Raw genomic sequence first — 17964 nt, forward strand, 5'->3', positions numbered from 1 at the left:
TGTGTGTGTGTGTGTGTGTGTGTGTGTGTGTGTGTGTGTGTGTGTGTAGGGGCCGTTAGCTACGCGGGCCTCTCACTGTTGTGGCCCCTTCCGTTGCGGAGCACAGGCTCCGGACGGGCAGGCTCAGCGGCTATGGCTCACGGGCCTAGCCGCTCTGCAGCATGTGGGATCTTCCCAGACTGGGGCACGAACCCGTGTCCCCTGCATCGGCAGGTGGACTCTCAACCACTGCGCCACCAGGGAAGCCCTTCTTTTGTATTTTTTTAATGATATAGACATCCATGAACCTACCACACACCTTGGCAATAAACCCCACCCCATCACCCTGCGTCTCACATAGAGGGACCTCTTGACCTAAATGTTGTCTTTATCATGCCCTGGCTTTTAAAAATACAGCCATAGGGACTTCCCTGGTGGTCCAGTGGTTAGGACTCTGTGCTTCCACTGCAGGGGGCACGGGTTTGATCCCTGGTTGGGGAACTAAGATTCCACATACTGCATAGTGTGGCCAAAAAAAAAAAAAAGTAAAAAAAGGGCTATAGGTATGCAAAAACTAACTATTTGGTTTTGGGTTTGAGTGCCATAAAAGCAAGAATCACAGGATTATTTCATGCATAATTTTTCTAGTATTGTCCTGTTATGACATATGGCTGTAGCTCGTTCTTTTTCACCAATATAATGTTACATTGTGTGAATATAACAGAGGACATTTGGATTATTTCCAGTTTCTTGCTCCTGTGAGCATTGTTTTATGAACAATGATGTCTTTTAGCACACATAGATATATCAAAAGTTTTATCAAGAATCTCTCTTGGGGCTTCCCTGGTGGTGCAGTGGTTGAGAGTCCGCCTGCCGATGCAGGGGACACGGGTTCGTGCCCCAGTCTGGGAAGATCCCACATGCCGCGGAGCGGCTGGGCCCGTGAGTCATGGCTGCTGAGCCTGCGCGTCCGGAGCCTGTGCTCCGCAACGAGAGAGGCCACAACAGCGAGAGGCCCACATATCGCAAAAAAAAAAAAGAATCTCTCTTGGAGGTAGGAGTAGGCTTGCTGCATCTAGCTAGTATTCAACTTTATGACACAATGCCAAATTGTTTTCCTAAGTGATGGGACCAGTTTATTCCTTACCTGAAATGTATAAGAATTTTCAATGAGTCATATTTTCTCCAACATATGATAGATCAGACTATCTTTGCTTTTCTGGTAGGTGTCTCACTGGGAGCTTGATTTGCATTTTCTTGATTACTAATGAGATTGAGCATCATTTCAAATGTTAAGTAACCATACAAATTTTTCTTTTCTGTAAAATGTCTGTCAGCATTTGACCTTTTAAAACTTGGGCTGTTTGTGTTTTTCTTATTGATTTATAAGAGTTCTTAATACATTTACCTACTAATCTTTTGTTGATTGTATAGGTTGCAGATGCCTTTCAGGAGGTGTTTTATCTTTTAACTTTTTTTTTTTGATTTAATTTTATTTAAAGAAATTTTTTTGCCCGCTCTGCGAGCCTTGTGGGATCTTAGTTCCCTGACCAGGGATCAAACCCAGGCCCTCTGCAGTGAAAGTGCAGAGTCCTAACCTCTGGACTGCCAGGGAATTCCCCTTTTTACTTTTTCTATGTTGTCTTATGATGAACAGAAATTTCTAATTGTAACTTGATGAATTTAATAATCCTTATTTTTGTGTCTTGTTTAAGGAATCCCTAATTACCCCAAAGCCAGAAAAATATTATACTTCATTTTCTTTTTAATATTGTAGAATTTTGCTTTTTACTTTTGAGCCCTAAATTTACCTAGAATTGATTTTTGTGTATGATGTGAGGTAGGAAACTAATTATTTTCTGTTTGGAAAAATGATTGGCCTAGAACCATTTATAGGAAGTCCCTTTCTTTCCCCATTTGATCTGTAGTCCTGTCTCTGTCACACAGCAAAACTCCACAAACATGTGCCTCTTGCCTCTAGTCTATTCCACTCATCAATTTGTCTACCTGCAAAACAGTTTTAATTATCATGCTTTTAGGACAAATTCTCCTACCTTCTTTTTTGTTTGTTTTGTTTTGTTTTTGGTGGCACCGTGCAGCTTGTGGGATCTTAGTTCCGCAACCAGGGATTGAACCCATGCCCCTGCAGTGGAAGTGCGGAGTCCTAACCACTGGACTGCCAGGGACTTCCCTCTCCTACCTTCTTTTTCATCATTATCTTGAGTATTATTGGCCTTTTGATTTTTCATGTAAATTTTATGATCAGCTTATAAGTTTTCAGAAAATCTCATTAATGATTTTGAATGTAGTTGCATTGATCAGTTTAGAAGAATTGATACTTTTTGATATTGAAACTTCCCATCCAGGAACATGGCCCCTCTCTACATTTTTAAATATATTCTTTATTGTCTTTTGATAACCTTTTATAGCCTTCAGCACAAAGATATTGCAAACCTTTTGTTAGAATTGCTCCTAGGTAGGTGTAATATGTAGCTTTAGTCCTACTAGGAATACATAAATCCTTCCCAATTCTTTACCTTTAATTTCTTATGTCTTTGATCTTTTACTCTTCTGGCCAGGACCTCTATGACAGTTTAATAGTTGAATAATATCCTGTTCCTGAGTTTAAAAGAAATGCTTTTATCATTTTCTCATTAGGAGTAATGTAGATGTAGGTTTTTTTGTAGATGCCCTTTATCAGGTTAAGAAAATTCCTTTTAATCACTCTTGCGCTAAGAGTTTTTAATCATAGTTTTTCCTACTAGAAGTAAATCTACATTTATTTAGGGATAATTACTAAGAATAATACTAGGAATTACTAGAAGTAATAACTACATTTTTTTCCTCTCTGTTTGGACTTTATTCTTTTAGGATTTGTCCTTTAAATAAACTGTTGTTCCTTAAATATTGTGTTTTAAAAAAGAAATTTACTTGTTTGAAGTGGTGTGTAGAAATGCTGTTGATTTTTGTACATGGATTATATAGCCAGCCACCTTCCAAAATTCTTTCTTTTTTTTAAGTATCATTTTAACTTTATTTTTATTTTTTTAACTTATTTATTTATATTTGGCTGTGCTGGGTCTACATCGCTGCGTGGAGGCTTTCGCGGTCTTTCTCTGGTTGCGGCAATCAGGGGCTACTCTTCATTGCGGCGCGCGGGCTTCTCACTGAGTTGGCTTCTCTTGTTGTGGAGCACGGTCTCTAGTCGCGCGGGCTTCAGTAGTTGTGGCACTCGGGCTCCATAGTTGTGGCTCATGGGCTTAGTTACTGTGCGGCATGTGGGATCTTACTGGACGAGGGATCAAACCCGTGTTCCCTACGTTGGCAGGCGGATTCTTAACCACTTCGCCAGCAGGGAAGTCCCCTAAATTATTTCTAATAATATTTTTGGAGGTGTGTGTGTGTTTCTTTGTAGGCGTTCATCATCTCTGAATTGTGACAGTTTTATTTCTTCTTTTCTGATCCCTATGTATTTAATTTCTCTATGTCTTTATTCTCTTACTGCATTGGCTAGTACCTCCAGTACAAAGCTGAATGGTTGAACAGAAGTGGTGATAGTGAGAATGCTTATCTCTTCCTAATTTTAAAAGGAGTGCTTTCATCATTTCCGCATTAAGAGTACTGTTGCTGTAGGTTTTTTATAGATATCCTTTATCAGGTGAAGAAAATTCCTTTCGATCCCTAGTATGCCAAAAGTTATTAATTTTTAAAAAATCATGAATGGGTATTGAACTTTTAATCAAGAATGTGTGCTTTTTCTGCATACATTGAGGTAATCATATATTTAAGTTTTAAAAAATCTATTATGTCATGGGTGGGATAAATTAGGACTTTGGGATTAAGATACACACAACTATATATAAAATAAACAGCAAGGACCTACTGTATAGCACAGGGAACTATATTCAATATCTTGTAATAACCTATAATGGACAAGAATATGAAAAAGAATGTATATATCAATCTGTATATATATCTATATCTGAATCACTTTGCTATACACCTGAAAGTATCACAATGTTGTAAATCAACTATACTTCAATTAAAAAAAAATCTGTGTGGTATATTACATTTGTAGATTTTAGAATGTTAAACCATTCTGGATTTGGTCTAATTCATATGGAATTTTTGCTTCTCTGTGCAGAAGTGAGATTGGCCTGTGATGTTCTTTTCTTGTACTTGTACTTGTGTGGTTTTGGTACCAAAGTCATACTGGATTTGTAGAAGAAGGTGGGAAGGAAGTATTTCTTCATTCTTTTTATTCTGAAAGAGTTTGAGATTGAAATGATCTCTTCCTTGGAAGTATCTTAGAACTTGCCAGCACACACATCCAGGAAGATTTAAAACTATGAAATTCCTGGGCTTCCCTGGTGGCACAATGGTTAAGAGTCCGCCTGCCAACGCAGGGGACATGGGTTCGAGCCCTGGTCCGGGAAGATCCCACATGCCGCGGAGCAACTAAGCCCCCGCGCCACAACTTCTGAAGCCCGCGTGTGCCCTAGAGCCTGTGCCCCGCAACAAGAGAAGCCACCGCAATTAGAAGCCCACGCACCACAACGAAGAGCAGCCCCCGCTCGCCGCAACTAGAGAAAGCCCGCGCACAGCAATGAAGACCCAACGCAGCCAAAAATAAATAAATAAATTAATTAATTAAAAAAAAAATTGTGGCACTGCCATTTAAAAAAATAATACTATGAAATTCCCTCTAAGTACTCCTTCTATTGAGTTCTGTAGGTTTGAATATGTAGCATTTTTATTATTCAGTTCTAAGAATTTTTATATTTCAGTCATTTCTTCTTCAATCCATGAGATTTTTTAGAGGAGTGTTTTAAAATTTCCAAAAGTAGTTTTTTATCTTTTTGTTATTAATGTCTAACTTAATTGCATTGTGGATGGAGAATGTGGCCTTTTGGTACTGAATATTTGAAATTTGAAAATTTTTTGAAATTTATTTATATTTGCTTTGGCCTAGGACACGATCAACTTTTGTAAAGGTCCAATGTTTTTTTAAATTTTTTAATTTTTAAAAATTTGTTTATTTGGCTGCACCGGTTCTTAGTTGCGGCATGTGGGATCTAGTTTCCTGACCAGGGGTCGAACCCAGGGCCCGTGCATTGGGAGCACAGAGTCTTAGCCACTGGACCACCAGGAAAGTCCCCCATGTATGTTTGAGAAGATTGTGTATTCTTTGATTGTCAGGTGTGGAAATCAAGCTCTTTAATTCTGATGTTCACATCACCTATATCTTTACTGATTTTTTTTTTGTCTACTTATCAGTAGTTGAGAGAGAGGTTTTGAAATTCATAAGTTTATCAGTTTTTCACTGCAGTTTTTTTTTAACAACTTTAATGGAGTATAATTGCTCTACAATGGTGTGTTAGTTTCTGCTTTATAATAAAGTGAATCAGCTATACATATACCTATATCCCCATATCTCTTCCCTCTTGCATCTCCCTCCCTCCCATCCTCCCTAACCCACCCCTCTAGGTTGTCACAAAGCACCGAGCTGATCTCCCTGTGCTATGCGGCTGCTTCCCACTAGCTATCGGTTTTACATTTGGTAGTGTGTATATGTCCATGCCACTTTCTCACTTTGTCCCAGCTTACCCTTCCCCATCCCTGTGTCCTCAAGTCCATTCTCTTGTAGGTCTGTGTCTTTATTCCCGTCCTGCCCCTAGGTTCTTCGTGACCATTTTTTTTTTTTTTTTTTTAGATTCCATATATATGTGTTAGCATACGGTATTTGTTTTTCTCTTTCTGACTTACTTCGCTCTGTATAACAGACTCTAGGTCCATCCACCTCACTACAAATAACTCAATTTCGTTTCTTTTTATGGCTGAGTAATATTCCATTGTATATATGTGCCACAGCTTCTTTATCCATTCACCTGTCGATGGACACTTAGGTTGCTTCCATGTCCTGGCTATTGTAAACAAAGCTGCAGTGAACATTGTGGTACGATTCTTTTTGAATTATGGTTTGCTCAGGGTATATGCCCAGTAGTGGGATTGCTGGGTCATATGGTAGTTCTAGTTTTAGTTTTTTAAGGAACCTCCATACTGTTCTCCATAGTGGTTGTATCAATTTACATTCCCACCAACAGTGCAAGAGGGTTCCCTTTGCTCCACACCCTCTCCAGCATTTACTGTTTGTAGATTTTTTGATGATGGCCATTCTGACTGGTGTGAGATGATATCTCATTGTTTTGATTTTGATTTTCATTACTCTAATGATTAATGATGATGAGCATTCTTTCATGTGTTTGTTGGCAGTCTGTATATCTTCTTTGGAGAAATATCTGTTTAGGTCTTCTGCCCATTTTTGGATTGGCTTTTTTGTTGTTCTTGTTATTGACCTGCATGAGCTGCTTGTAAATTTTGCAGATTAATCCTTTGTCAGTTGCTTCATTTGCAAATATTTTCTCCCATTCTGAGGGTTGTCTTTTTGTCTTGTTTATGGTTTCCTTTGCTGTGCAAAAGCTTTTAAGTTTCATTAGGTCCCATTTGTTTATTTTTGTTTTTATTTCCATTTCTCTAGGAGGTGGGTCAAAAAGGATCTTGCTGTGATTTATGTCATAGAGTGTTCTGCCTATGTTTTCCTCTAAGAGTTTTATAGTGTCTGGCCTTACATTTAGGTCTTTAATCCATTTTGAGTTTATTTGTGTGTGTGGTGTTAGGGAGTGTTCTAATTTCATTCTTTTACATGTAGCTGTCCAGTTTTCCCAACACCACTTATTGAAGCGGCTGTCGTTTCTCCACTGTATATCCTTGCCTCCTTTGTCATAGATTAGTTGACCATAGGTACATGGGTTTATCTCTGGCTTTCTATCCTGTTATTGATCTATATTTCTGTTTTTGTGCCAGTACCATATTGTCTTGATTACTGTAGCTTTGTAGTATAGTCTGAAGTCAGGCAGTCTGATTCCTCCAGCTCTGTTTTTTTCCCTCAAGACTGCTTTGGCTATTCGGGGTCTTTTGTGTCTCCAAACAAATTTTAAGATTTTTTGTTCTAGTTCTGTAAAAAATGCCATTGGTAATTTGATCTTGATTGCATTGAATCTGTAGACTGCTTTGGGTAGTATAGACATTTTCACAATATTGATTCTTCCAATCCAAGAACATGGTGTATCTCTCCATCTGTTTGTATGTCTTTAATTTCTTTCATCAGTGTCTTATAGTTTTCTGCATACAGGTCTTTTGTCTCCCTAGGTAGGTTTATTCCTAGGTATTTTATTCTTTTTGTTACAACGGTAAATGGGAGTGTTTCCTTAATTTCTCTTTCAGATTTTTCATCATTAGTGTATAGGAATGCAAAAAATTTCTGTGCATTAATTTTGCATCCTGCAACTTTACCAAATTCATTGATTAGCTCTAGTAGTTTTCTGGTGGCATCTTTAGGATTCTCTATGTATAGTATGATGTCATCTGCAAACAGTGACAGTTTTACTTCTTTTCCAGTTTGTATTCCTTTTATTTCTTTTTCTTCTCTGATTACCATGGCTAGGACTTCCAAAACTATGTTGAATAATAGTGGTGAGAGTGGACATCCTTGTCTTGTTCCTGATCTTAGAGGAAATGCTTTCAGTTTTTCACCATTGAGAATGATGTTTGCTGTGGGTTTGTCATATATGGCCTTTATTATGTTGAGGTAGGTTGCCTCTATGCCCACTTTCTAGAGAGTTTTTATCATAAATTGGTTTTGAATTTTGTCAAAAGCTTTTTCTGCATCTATTGAGATGATCATGTGGTTTTTCTTCTTCAGTTTGTTAATATGGTGTATCACATTGATTGATTTGCATATATTGAAGAATCCTTGCATCCCTGGGATAAATCCCACTTGATCATGGTGTATGATCCTTTTAATGTGTTGTTGGATTCTATTTGCTAGTATTTTTTGCGGGTTTTTGCATCTATATTCATGAGTGATATTGGCCTGTAATTTTCTTTTTTTGTAGTATCTTTGTCTGGTTTTGGTATTAGGGTGATGGTGGCCTTATAGAATGAATTTGGGAGTATTCCTTCCTGTGCAATTTTTTGGAAGAGTTTGAGAAGGATGGGTGTTAACTCTTCTCTAAATGTTTGATAGAATTCACCTGTGAAGCCACCTGGTCCTGGACTTTTGTTTGTTGGAAGATTTTTAATCACAGTTTCAATGTCATTACTTGTGATTGGTCTGTTCATATTTTCTATTTCTTCCTGGTTCACTTGTGGAAGCTTATACCTTTCTAAGAATTTGTCCATTTCTTCCAGGTTGTCCATTTTACTGGCATAGAGTTGATTGTAGTAGTCTCTTAGGATGCTTTGTATTTCTGTGGTGTCTGTTGTAACTTCTCCTTTTTCATTTCTAATTTTATTGATTTGAGTCTTCTCCCTCATTTTCTTGATGAGTCTGGCTAATGGTTTATCAATTTTGTTTATCTTCTCAAAGAACCAGCTTTTAGTTTTCTTGATCTTTCTATTATTTTCTTTGTTTCTATTTCATTTGTTTCTGCTCTGATCTTTATGATTTCTTTCCTTCTGCTATCTTTGGGTTTTGTTTGTTCTTCTTTCTCTAGTTCCTTTAGGTGTAAGGTTAGATTGTTTATTTGAGATGTTTGTTGTTTCTTGAGGTAGGATTGTATTGCTATAAACTTCCCTCTTAGAACTGCTTTTGCTGCATCCCATAGGTTTTGGATCATCGTGTTTTCATTGTCATTTGTCTCTAGGTATTTTTTGATTTCCTCTTTGATTTCTTCAATGATCTCTTGGTTATTTAATAGTGACGTATTGTTTAGCCTCCATGTGTTTGTGCTTTTTACGTTTTTTTCCCCTGTAATTGATCTCTAATCTCATAGCGTTGTGGTCAGAAAAGATGCTTGATATGATTTCAGTTTTCTTAAATTTACTGAGGCTTGATTTGTGACCCAAGATGTGATCTATCCTGGAGAATGTTCTGTGCGCACTTGAAAAGAAAGTGTAATCTGCTGTTTTTGGATGGAATGTCCTATAAATATCAATTAAATCTATCTGGTCTGTTGTGTCATTTAAAGCTTGTGTTTCCTTATTAATTTTCTGTTTGGATGATCTGTCCATTGGTGTAAGTGAGGTGTTAAAGTCCCCCACTATTGTTGTGTTACTGTCGATTTCCTTTTTTATAGCTGTTAGCAGTTAGTTGCCTTATGTATTGAGGTGCTCCTATGTTGGGTGCATATATATTTATAATTGTTATATCTTCTTCTTGGATTGATCCCTTGATCATCATGTGGTGTCCGTCCTTGTCTCTTGTAACAATCTTTAAAGTCTATTTTATCTGATATGAGTGTTGCTACTCTAGCTTTCTTTTGATTTCCATTGGCATGGAATATCTTTTTCCATCCCCTCACTCTCAGTCTGTATGTGTCCCTAGGTCTGAAGTGGGTCTCTTGTAGACAACATACATATGGGTCTTGTTTTTGTATCCATTCAGCAAGCCTATATCTTTTGGTTGGAGCATTTAATCCATTCATGTTTAAGGTAATTATCGATATGTATGTTCCTATTACCATTTTCTTAATTGTTTTGGGTTTGTTTTTGTAGGTCCTTTTCTTTTTTGTGTGTTTCCCACTTAGAGAAGTTCCTTTAGCATTTGTTTTAGAGCTGGTTTGGTGGTGCTGAATTCTCTTAGCTTTTGCTTGTCTGTAAAGCTTTTGATTTCTCCATCGAATCTGAATGAGATCCTTGCTGGGTGGAGTAATCTTGGTTGTAGGTTCTTCCCTTTCATCACTTGAAGTATGTCATGCCACTCCCTTCTGGCTTGTAGAGTTTCTGCTGAGAAATCAGCTGTTAACCTTATGGGAGTTCCATTATATGATATTTGTCATTTTTCCCTTGCTGCTTTCAATAATTTTTCTTTGTCTTTAATTTTTGCCTATTTGATTACTATGTGTGTCGGCGTGTTTCTCCTTGGGTTTATCCTGTATGGGACTCTGCACTTCCTGGACTTGGGTGGCTATTTCCTTTCCCATGTTAGGGAAGTTTTCGACTATAATCTCTTCAAATATTTTCCCTGGTCCTTTCTGTCTCTCTTCTCCTTCTGGGACCCCTATAATGTGAATGTTGTTGCATTTAATTTTGTCCCTGAGGTCTCTTAGGCTGTCTTCATTCCTTTTCATTCTTTTTTCTTTATTCTGTTCCACAGCAGTGAATTCCACCATTCTGTCTTCCAGGTCACTTATCCCTCCTTCTGCATCAGTTATTCTGGTATTGATTCCTTCTAGTGTATTTTTCGTTTCAGTTATTGTATTGTTCATCTCTGTTTGTTCTTTTATTTTTCTATGTCTTTGTTAAACATTTCTTGCATCTTCTCGATCTTTGCCTCCATTCTTTTCTGAGGTCCTGGATCATCTTCACTATCATTATTCTGAATCCTTTTTCTGGAAGGTTGCCTATCTCCACTTCATTTAGTTGTTTTTCTGGGGTTTTATCTTGTTCCTTCATCTGGTACATAGCCCTGTGCCTTTTCATCTTGTTTGTCTTTCTGTGAATGTGGTCTTTGTTCCACCTGCTGCAGGATTGTAGTTCTTCTTGCTTCTGCTCTATTTCTGTTTTGTAGACAGGTTCATTTGTACCATATTAGATTCCACAAAAGATTTTTAAGTGGAAGTAGTTTATTTTTAAATGGAATAAAAGTTTCATTTTCACCTTACCAGATCTTACTATTTGGGTTGGGTTTTTTGTTTTTGTGTTTTTTTCTTTTTTCTTTTCCTATTTTAATTCCTCCCTTCCATTGTTTTTTACTTGTTTGTTTGCTTTTCATTTTAACTCTGTGTTTTGGGAAATTTCAAATGTACATGCTATATAGAGGATAGCATGGTGAACTCCCAGGGGCCATCACAGATCTTCAACCAATAACAACTCACAGACAGTTTTGTTTCATCTGTATCAACACTCACTGTTCATCCTTCTCCCACCTGTCCCCCCTACCCACAGTGATTTTGAATTTAAAAAGTTTTTTTTTTTTTGTCTGCATTGGGTCTTTGTTGCTGCGCGTGGGCTTTTTCTAATTGTGGCGAGCGGGGCTACTCTTCATTGTGGTGCGTGGGCTTCTCATTGTGATGGCTTCTCTTGTTGCTGAGCATGGGCTCTAGGCGCACGGGCTTCAGTAGTTGTGGCGCTCAGGCTCAGTAGTTGTGGCACACGCGCTTAGTTGCTTCACGGCGTGTGGAATCTTCCCAGACCAGGGATCGAACCCATGTCCCCTGCATTGGCAGGCAGATTCTTAACCACTGTACTACCAAGGAAGTCCCTGAATTAAATCCTATACATCCCTATCACTTCATCTGTATCAGGATGTGTTTTAAAAACCACAATACTTTATCACACTTAAAAAAAATGATCACTTTCAGGGAGTTCCCTGGTGGTCTAGTAGTTAGGATTTGGCGCTTTCACTACAGTGGCCCAGGGTCAATCCCTGGTCGAGGAACTGAGATCAGCCGTGTGGTGCAGCCAAAAAAAACACTCTCAAAATAGCCAGTATTCAGGTATCCCCAGTTATCTCATAAACAGTGGTTCAAGTCAGGATCCATATGCGTCCATACATGTCTCTCTTTTTTTCTTTTTTTTCACATGTCTCTTTTTAATCTATAGATTTTCCTTCCATCTTACCCCCCTGCCCCGCTCTGCAATTTATTTGTGGAAGAAATGGAGTCATTTGTCATGTAGAATGATGTACAGTCTGGATTTTGCTGACTGCATTCCGTGGCATGCCTAAACTGTTCCTTTTTTCCCATAAATGTGTAATTCGATGGAAAGATTTGATCAGGTTCCAATTAGAGTTTTCTTACAAGGCTATTTGAGAGGTAGTGGTGTGTACTTCTGTCAGGGGCACATAATGTCTTCTTGGCTCTCTTTTTGCCAGTAGCATCAATGATCACTGCCTAGACCATTAGATTTCTGTACTTATCAGTGTCTCAAAAATTTCCATCTCCTTATCTGTCTGTGCTGCATTCTGAGTCAGTTCTTTAATTATAAATTCCAATTTGCTCTATCATGCTTCCAGGTATTTCTAATCTGCGATTCAGCCAGTTGACTTTTTAAAAAATTTTAAATCATTTCTTTAAAATTCCGTTTTGTTTCAAGTCCTTCCATTCCTAATCTTGTTAATTGGTCATGTTTGTGTCTGTACCTTTAACTTCTTTGAACAGTTTTTACAGAATGTACAGCTGCTCTGTATCTGACAGTTCTAACATTGGCAGTCTTTGGAGGTCTAAGTCCATTGCTTATTGTCTGTGCTGACTCTCGTGGTAGCTTGCTTTCTTCTGTGACTGGTGATCTTTGAGTTCTTTTCTTGGTCTTAAGCAGTCATAGGGGCCTAAATTGGGATCGAGGAGATTTCAGAGAAGATTTACCTCTCCTTCTGCAATAGCTGAAAGATGCCGTCCACCTGGGTCTACATTGGCACCTCTTTGAGGCTCTTGTGAGAGACCAGGCTCAGCATCCCCACTCAAGGCTAGCATTAGGCTCAGCTTCCCGATAGCAGAGTTGCCATGGCCACTCGCCTTCTTGTAGCCCTGCCTCTCCCAGTTGTCCACTTCTCTGGTTCCAGCCCTCTGCTCCCAGCTCAATTTTTTTCAAATGTAATTTAAAAAAAAATTTTTTTGAGGAGGGTAATCCTTGGAGATTTCCCCTACTTCTTGTGAGTCTGGCAGTGTCTTAAAGTATATGACCTTTGCAGAGTTTAGCTGTTCTGTTATGGGAGTTTTCTAAGGACCAAGTTGGGCATGTGCCAGAATTGGGGAAAATCTGCCAACACCAGTAAACTCAACTCTGTACGTGTGTATGTTTCTACAGGAATTCATTGAAGAATTGCTGTCTCCCCCCTTTGGGGGTCTGGTGGCATTTGTGAAGGAAGCTGAGGCTTTGATTGAGCGTGGACAAGCTGAACGACTTCGAGGGGAAGAAGGTCTGAGAATGGGGTGGTTGTGATGGGGTTAGTGGAAAGGTGAATGGAAAAGAAAAATTCAAGGATGCAGATTACATGGGGAGGGTGTCGAGCAGGAAAGAGTGGTTTGGGAGAACACTAGGAAAGAGGGCTTGCATGGTGAGGATGGCTATGCCTTGGGGAAGACGTGGAGGGATCAAATATCACTTAGCTATGATCTCTTTCCTCCTACTCTCAGCCCGGGTTACTCAGCTAATCCGTGGCTTTGGTAGTTCCTGGAAATCATCAGTGGAGTCTCTGAGTCAGGATGTAATGCGGAGTTTCACCAACTTCAAAAATGGAACCAGTATCATCCAGGTGACCTGCAGTTCCCAGTCCCCACTCCCACCCCACCCCATCACTGATTGTCCCCCCTCTTTTCTCTGGGCTCAGAATCATACAAATGACCCTTGATCTTCAACTACTAGCTGTGCCCGAAGTTTTGGATGAGCCCTAACCTGACTCCTCCTCATCATCCTTAGCACCACCCCAACTCTCATCTCTGTGACTTTCTCTGAGCAGGGAGCGCTGACCCAGCTGATCCAGCTCTATCATCGCTTCCACCGGGTGTTGTCTCAGCCGCAGCTCCGAGCCCTGCCTGCCCGGGCCGAGCTCATCAACATCCACCACCTCATGGTGGAGCTCAAGAAGCACAAGCCCAACTTCTGATGCGCCGGACCCTGGGAGCCGCCAGCCCTCTCCATGGACTTCTGTGCCCCATCCCATACCCTTCTTCACCTGGGGGCCCCCTTCCAGTTCTTCCCTTGCCTCCCAGGTCCTTGACATGCCTCACCCTTCCTTCATTCCCAGGACCCTGCCTCATCAGGATAAGCTGAATCCCTTTGGCTTTCAGAATCTCCCATGTCTTCAGGTTTCCCAGGACCACTTCCTCCTGGGCTTCCTAAATGACCTTTATTATTTTTCCAGTTTTGTCATTCCTCTTTCCCTCCACTGCCCCACCCCCAGGGCTTTTTTCTTCTCCCAGTAAAACCTTCTGGTTCACTGAGCTCTTGTCACCATGTTATGAGGTGTGAAGCCTCGACTCTTCGAATTGGTGTGGCAAGGGGAGACTGCCTCATAATGGTTGATTTTTTTTTTTTTCCCTTAAAGTGAGTTCTTTTCTGTAGCTTTTTGACCTAAGGTCTCAGCAACTTGAACACTAACCAGTCCCCTCCTGGCTTGAGAGTTACACCAAGGTCAGTCTGCAGAAAACAATAAATATTTAACATGACATAACACTCTTTTCCCATTTCTTTTCTCCTTCCTCCTGGGGCCTTCAAGTAGCCCCATCTCTGCTCCAGGGTCATCTTTGCTCTCTGACTACCTCCTGGGCCTACATCCCTTCTGGTGGGTGTCCAGAAAGTAGGGGCACATGGTTACCTCTCACCTCTAGCTACCTCAGGCCAAAAGAGTGGCTGTAGTGCTTTTAGGGTGGAGACTGTTTCATGAGTATCCAGCCTGGTGGAGGAAATGGCCCTGGTTAAGATGGCAGATGCATCAAGGGCTGTGCCACCTTGGGCACTGTCCAAGGTCTGCCTTGGCTCCCTGACACCAACACCAGCTCTCTTTGCCTCCTGCCTCCTCAGGCTGACCCTGGGATTGCCTCCTCTCCGTCAGTGTCAGCTCCCTAGCTCCTCTGATGTGGTTGTCACAGCCACTTGCTAGAGGGCTGCGGTACCCACACCACTGGGGCATTAGTAGGCCAGGTTTGCAATGTGACCATCTCATCCATTTCTATGACTCGGCGCCTGCCTGCTGCCGCTGCCTGTACACCTCGTTTGAACTGAGACTCTAGACTGGGGAGACATGGGGGCGCCTTAAGTCCTAAGGGGGAAGGCCTGGGCAGTCAGGGGAAAATGGTAATTTGGCGACGTTTCCTCCGCCCCTATGGCCTAATCATTCCCTCCCAGGCCCCGCTTCGGCAGTCTGGATGCAGGCCCAGCCCGCCCGCGGAGGCAGAGAGAATAAGAGTACAAAGGGGTCCCGCGTGTGGCCTGAGCGCGGGTGGCTGAAAGCGAGGACCGCGCATAGCGAGGCAGAGCTGGACCGGTTTCTGCCGGTGGGCCCTGCCGTTGGCTGCCGCCGGGGGGGGTGGGGGGGGGGGGGGGGGGGGGGTGGGGTCGCTGGAGCCGCTTTCTCCGGCTCCCGCCGTTTTGGGGTTCCGCCCCACCTCTGAGAGCAGCGCTCTGATTGGCTTTGGGACCCATATCTCTGAGCTTCAGTCTCAAGGACTGAAGAGCCGGGGAGGGTGCAGAGATGGTGGGGACTGAGGGCGGCTTCCGACTGGCTCAGACGCCTCCGGGGCAGAACCAGGACAGTGTCCTTAACTGACCTCACCCGGTGTCACCACCACTTTCCCCCTCCACTCGGCGTCCTTCCAGGTTTACCCTGCCTGACTCTTCGCCCCAGACATTCCCTGAGGCCTGCCCAGTGCTGGGCGGTGGTGTGCTGGACTCTGGGGGACCGCGAGCTCACCGCTGGGCGCCTCCACCTTCCTGTCCCGTTACTACCCCCCAACCCCACCACCACCAGGGGGATCCAGATATTCTCACATTTGACCTGATTCCTGCCCCCAGAAGGGCCCAGGATTTGGGACTTGGGACTAGGGAAGACATAAGCTGCTTTGACAGAGCGGTTTCTGAGAAGGGGGTCTCTGGATATCCCACGAGGGAGATTCCCGAGACAGGTGTCTTCATCGAAAGTCAACTAATACTCCGATGGGAGAAGGGCTGTGCGTGCTGGCATCTTGGTTTTCGAAGTTCTGCCCTTCCCTCCTCCTGTCCATCCCTGAACCCAAGTATATACGCTGGACTGATAGGCACGGTTTCTTGCAGGCCTCACTGAGGAGCATTGCTGGAATATGAGGAGGCTCATATTCTGGAGCCTGGAGGCATTAAAGTTACATTGGAGCACACAGTTTTCGGGGACATTGAACTGCTCCAGGAATCCACAGGAGCCCTCTGACCCAACGGTCTCAGGAGGGCATGAAAAGGCGACAGAATCGCGTGAAAGGGAGCCGCGATACCTATATAGACCTCCAGGGGGCAGCATCGACCAGGGGATGGAGTTCTTCATCCGCTCAAACTTGGCCGACTGCTGAAGCGCCCCCTTCATGCTCCCTTCAAGCTGAAGCAACTGAGGGACTTTTCCTTCAGTCTAACAACCTTCAGTCCTGTGGCTTAGATGGGTCCTTGTGATCCCCAGGCTGAAACTCATAACTTCTGGCTAACATCACCGCCCCTCAAGCTTCTCCTTCACTTTTTTCCTTTTGCTGATGACAGACACACTGGCCTCACAGACCCAGAAGCAGGAGGGATCACTCCTTAGGATGGGACTGTGTCAATATCCTCCTTCCCTTTGCTAACCTGTAAGACTCGTGTCTGTATCTGGTACATCGGTCCCTGTCTTTACCGAGTGTCATATAGGAAGGACTTGGAGGTGTCCTTATGGATTGTAATAGCGCCCCAATGCTAAGGGATCTCTGTCCTTTAAAGAAATATCATTTCCCTCTATTTTTACACCTCTGTGCCCTCACCTTGTCCTGAGTTATTTCTTAACTGGACTCTCTGCGAAATATCTACTCTGTGTTCAACAGCTCTGTTTCTGCGTAAAATGGGGGTGCCCATCTCAGCGTCAATTTCAGAGCTATTGAATGTGGACATGTACCCTGAGGACAAAAGAAATAAGAGATTCCTCCTTCCCATCCTATCAATATGGACCCACCCACCCTCTATTTAAGAAGGGTGGCTTTTCAGATTTTAGGAAATCAGGCATGAGGGGAAGCAGGCAAATTGGCTGGGTTCCAACACAGATTTAGGGTAAAGATTCAAGGAAAGAAGGAGAAAGCAAGACCAAGACAACTTTGAAGGGAAGAATAGAATCAGCTCTCTCCATCCTGGGGAAAATGGATGTAGCAATTCATGTTGCATCTGAGTTTATAGAGTGTTTTCAGATACAAAGTTCATTAAACCAAGGCATATGTATTGATCCCCTTCTCTGTGTTCTGTGACAAGCACTGTAGATTCAGCAGAGAATAAATCAAGGTCCCTGAAATCATAGAGCAGATATGTCATCTCACCGAATTCACACACCTGTCCTTGGAGGTGTTCTTCCTGGTTCATGTGCTGGAGTAAGTAATGAGCCCAACACCACACAGCCGTTCAGTGGTTCGAACCTTCTGTGCCCCAAATTCACCTGTTCCATGACTCCAGGCTGGGAGTCATGGAGCTGAGGAAGCAGCTGTCTGCAGAGAAATAACAAATTAACTCTGGTGAAGTAAGAGTAAATTATTAGAAGGATCTTTACAGAACTGAGGGAAAAGCTGGACAGGCAGGATTTAGAAAGGACAGAAGCCAGGACAATTCCAGGATTTAGGGACCAAGGGTCAGAAGACTGGTGGGCGGGGAGCAACATGTTCTCCTGACCTGGCTTCCTTTCCACTCTGAGACATCGCTGGCTCTAAGGCAAGGCTCTCAATCAGCATCCCAAAGGATCTGTGAATGAGGATGGGGAAAAGTACATTTTATTATCACTAGCCTCAAAGTGAAATTCAGTATTTCTTCAGTTGTCTGTAGAGAATTTTAAAATAATACTAAAATCGACTTTTTATTGTTACCATGCACCAGCAATTCTACAATGATAGTGACAAAACACTGCTGCCTGTGGTGCAGCGCCCTCCCACTCCACCTCTCTTGGTATATCACCGCACACAGGAGAATTAACTATTTTCAGTTCACATACACACACTTAGCCTTTGGAGATTCCCCTTTACCCTCAACTCTCCCTCTCTCCTGAGGCCTCCTCAACCCGATAGTCTGTAATCTCATCCCCTGCGTGGGCAATGATTTCATGGCCATCAAACCACCTTCCATCAAGGGTATGAATATAATAACCAGCTTCCTCTGCATTCCTCAAGGACACGTAGTCCACACCAGCTGCGTGCCTATCAAAGAAAAGGAGTTTCTTAATTTGTCCAGGCTTGGAACACTCCACTCAGAGGTGTTCTCTGACCTCCTTCGGCACCAATGGATCATCCTCTGAATCCACTG

At 42.2% G+C, this 17964-nt stretch overlaps 1 protein-coding gene across 2 annotated transcripts in view; it reads left to right on the forward strand.

Annotated features, from left to right (window-relative positions):
- VPS52 (VPS52 subunit of GARP complex) overlaps nucleotides 1–14156 on the forward strand; it is a 21193-nt gene extending 7037 nt beyond the window's left edge. The window contains exons 18-20 of one of the 2 annotated variants that reach the window (XM_029243184.1): nucleotides 12787–12898; nucleotides 13116–13234; nucleotides 13439–14156. In XM_029243184.1, the coding sequence (XP_029099017.1) occupies nucleotides 12787–12898; nucleotides 13116–13234; nucleotides 13439–13585 (378 nt within the window). In that variant the 3' untranslated portion in view covers nucleotides 13586–14156. The remainder of the gene's footprint in view (nucleotides 1–12786; nucleotides 12899–13115; nucleotides 13235–13438) is intronic. The other variant, XM_029243185.1, reaches the window with a different exon arrangement.
- The last annotated feature ends 3808 nt before the right edge of the window (nucleotides 14157–17964 follow it).

This window comes from Monodon monoceros, unplaced genomic scaffold (assembly GCF_005190385.1).
Source record: "Monodon monoceros isolate NGI ecotype Baffin Bay Population unplaced genomic scaffold, NGI_Narwhal_1 Super_Scaffold_3, whole genome shotgun sequence".
Taxonomy (NCBI): Eukaryota; Metazoa; Chordata; class Mammalia; order Artiodactyla; family Monodontidae; genus Monodon; species Monodon monoceros.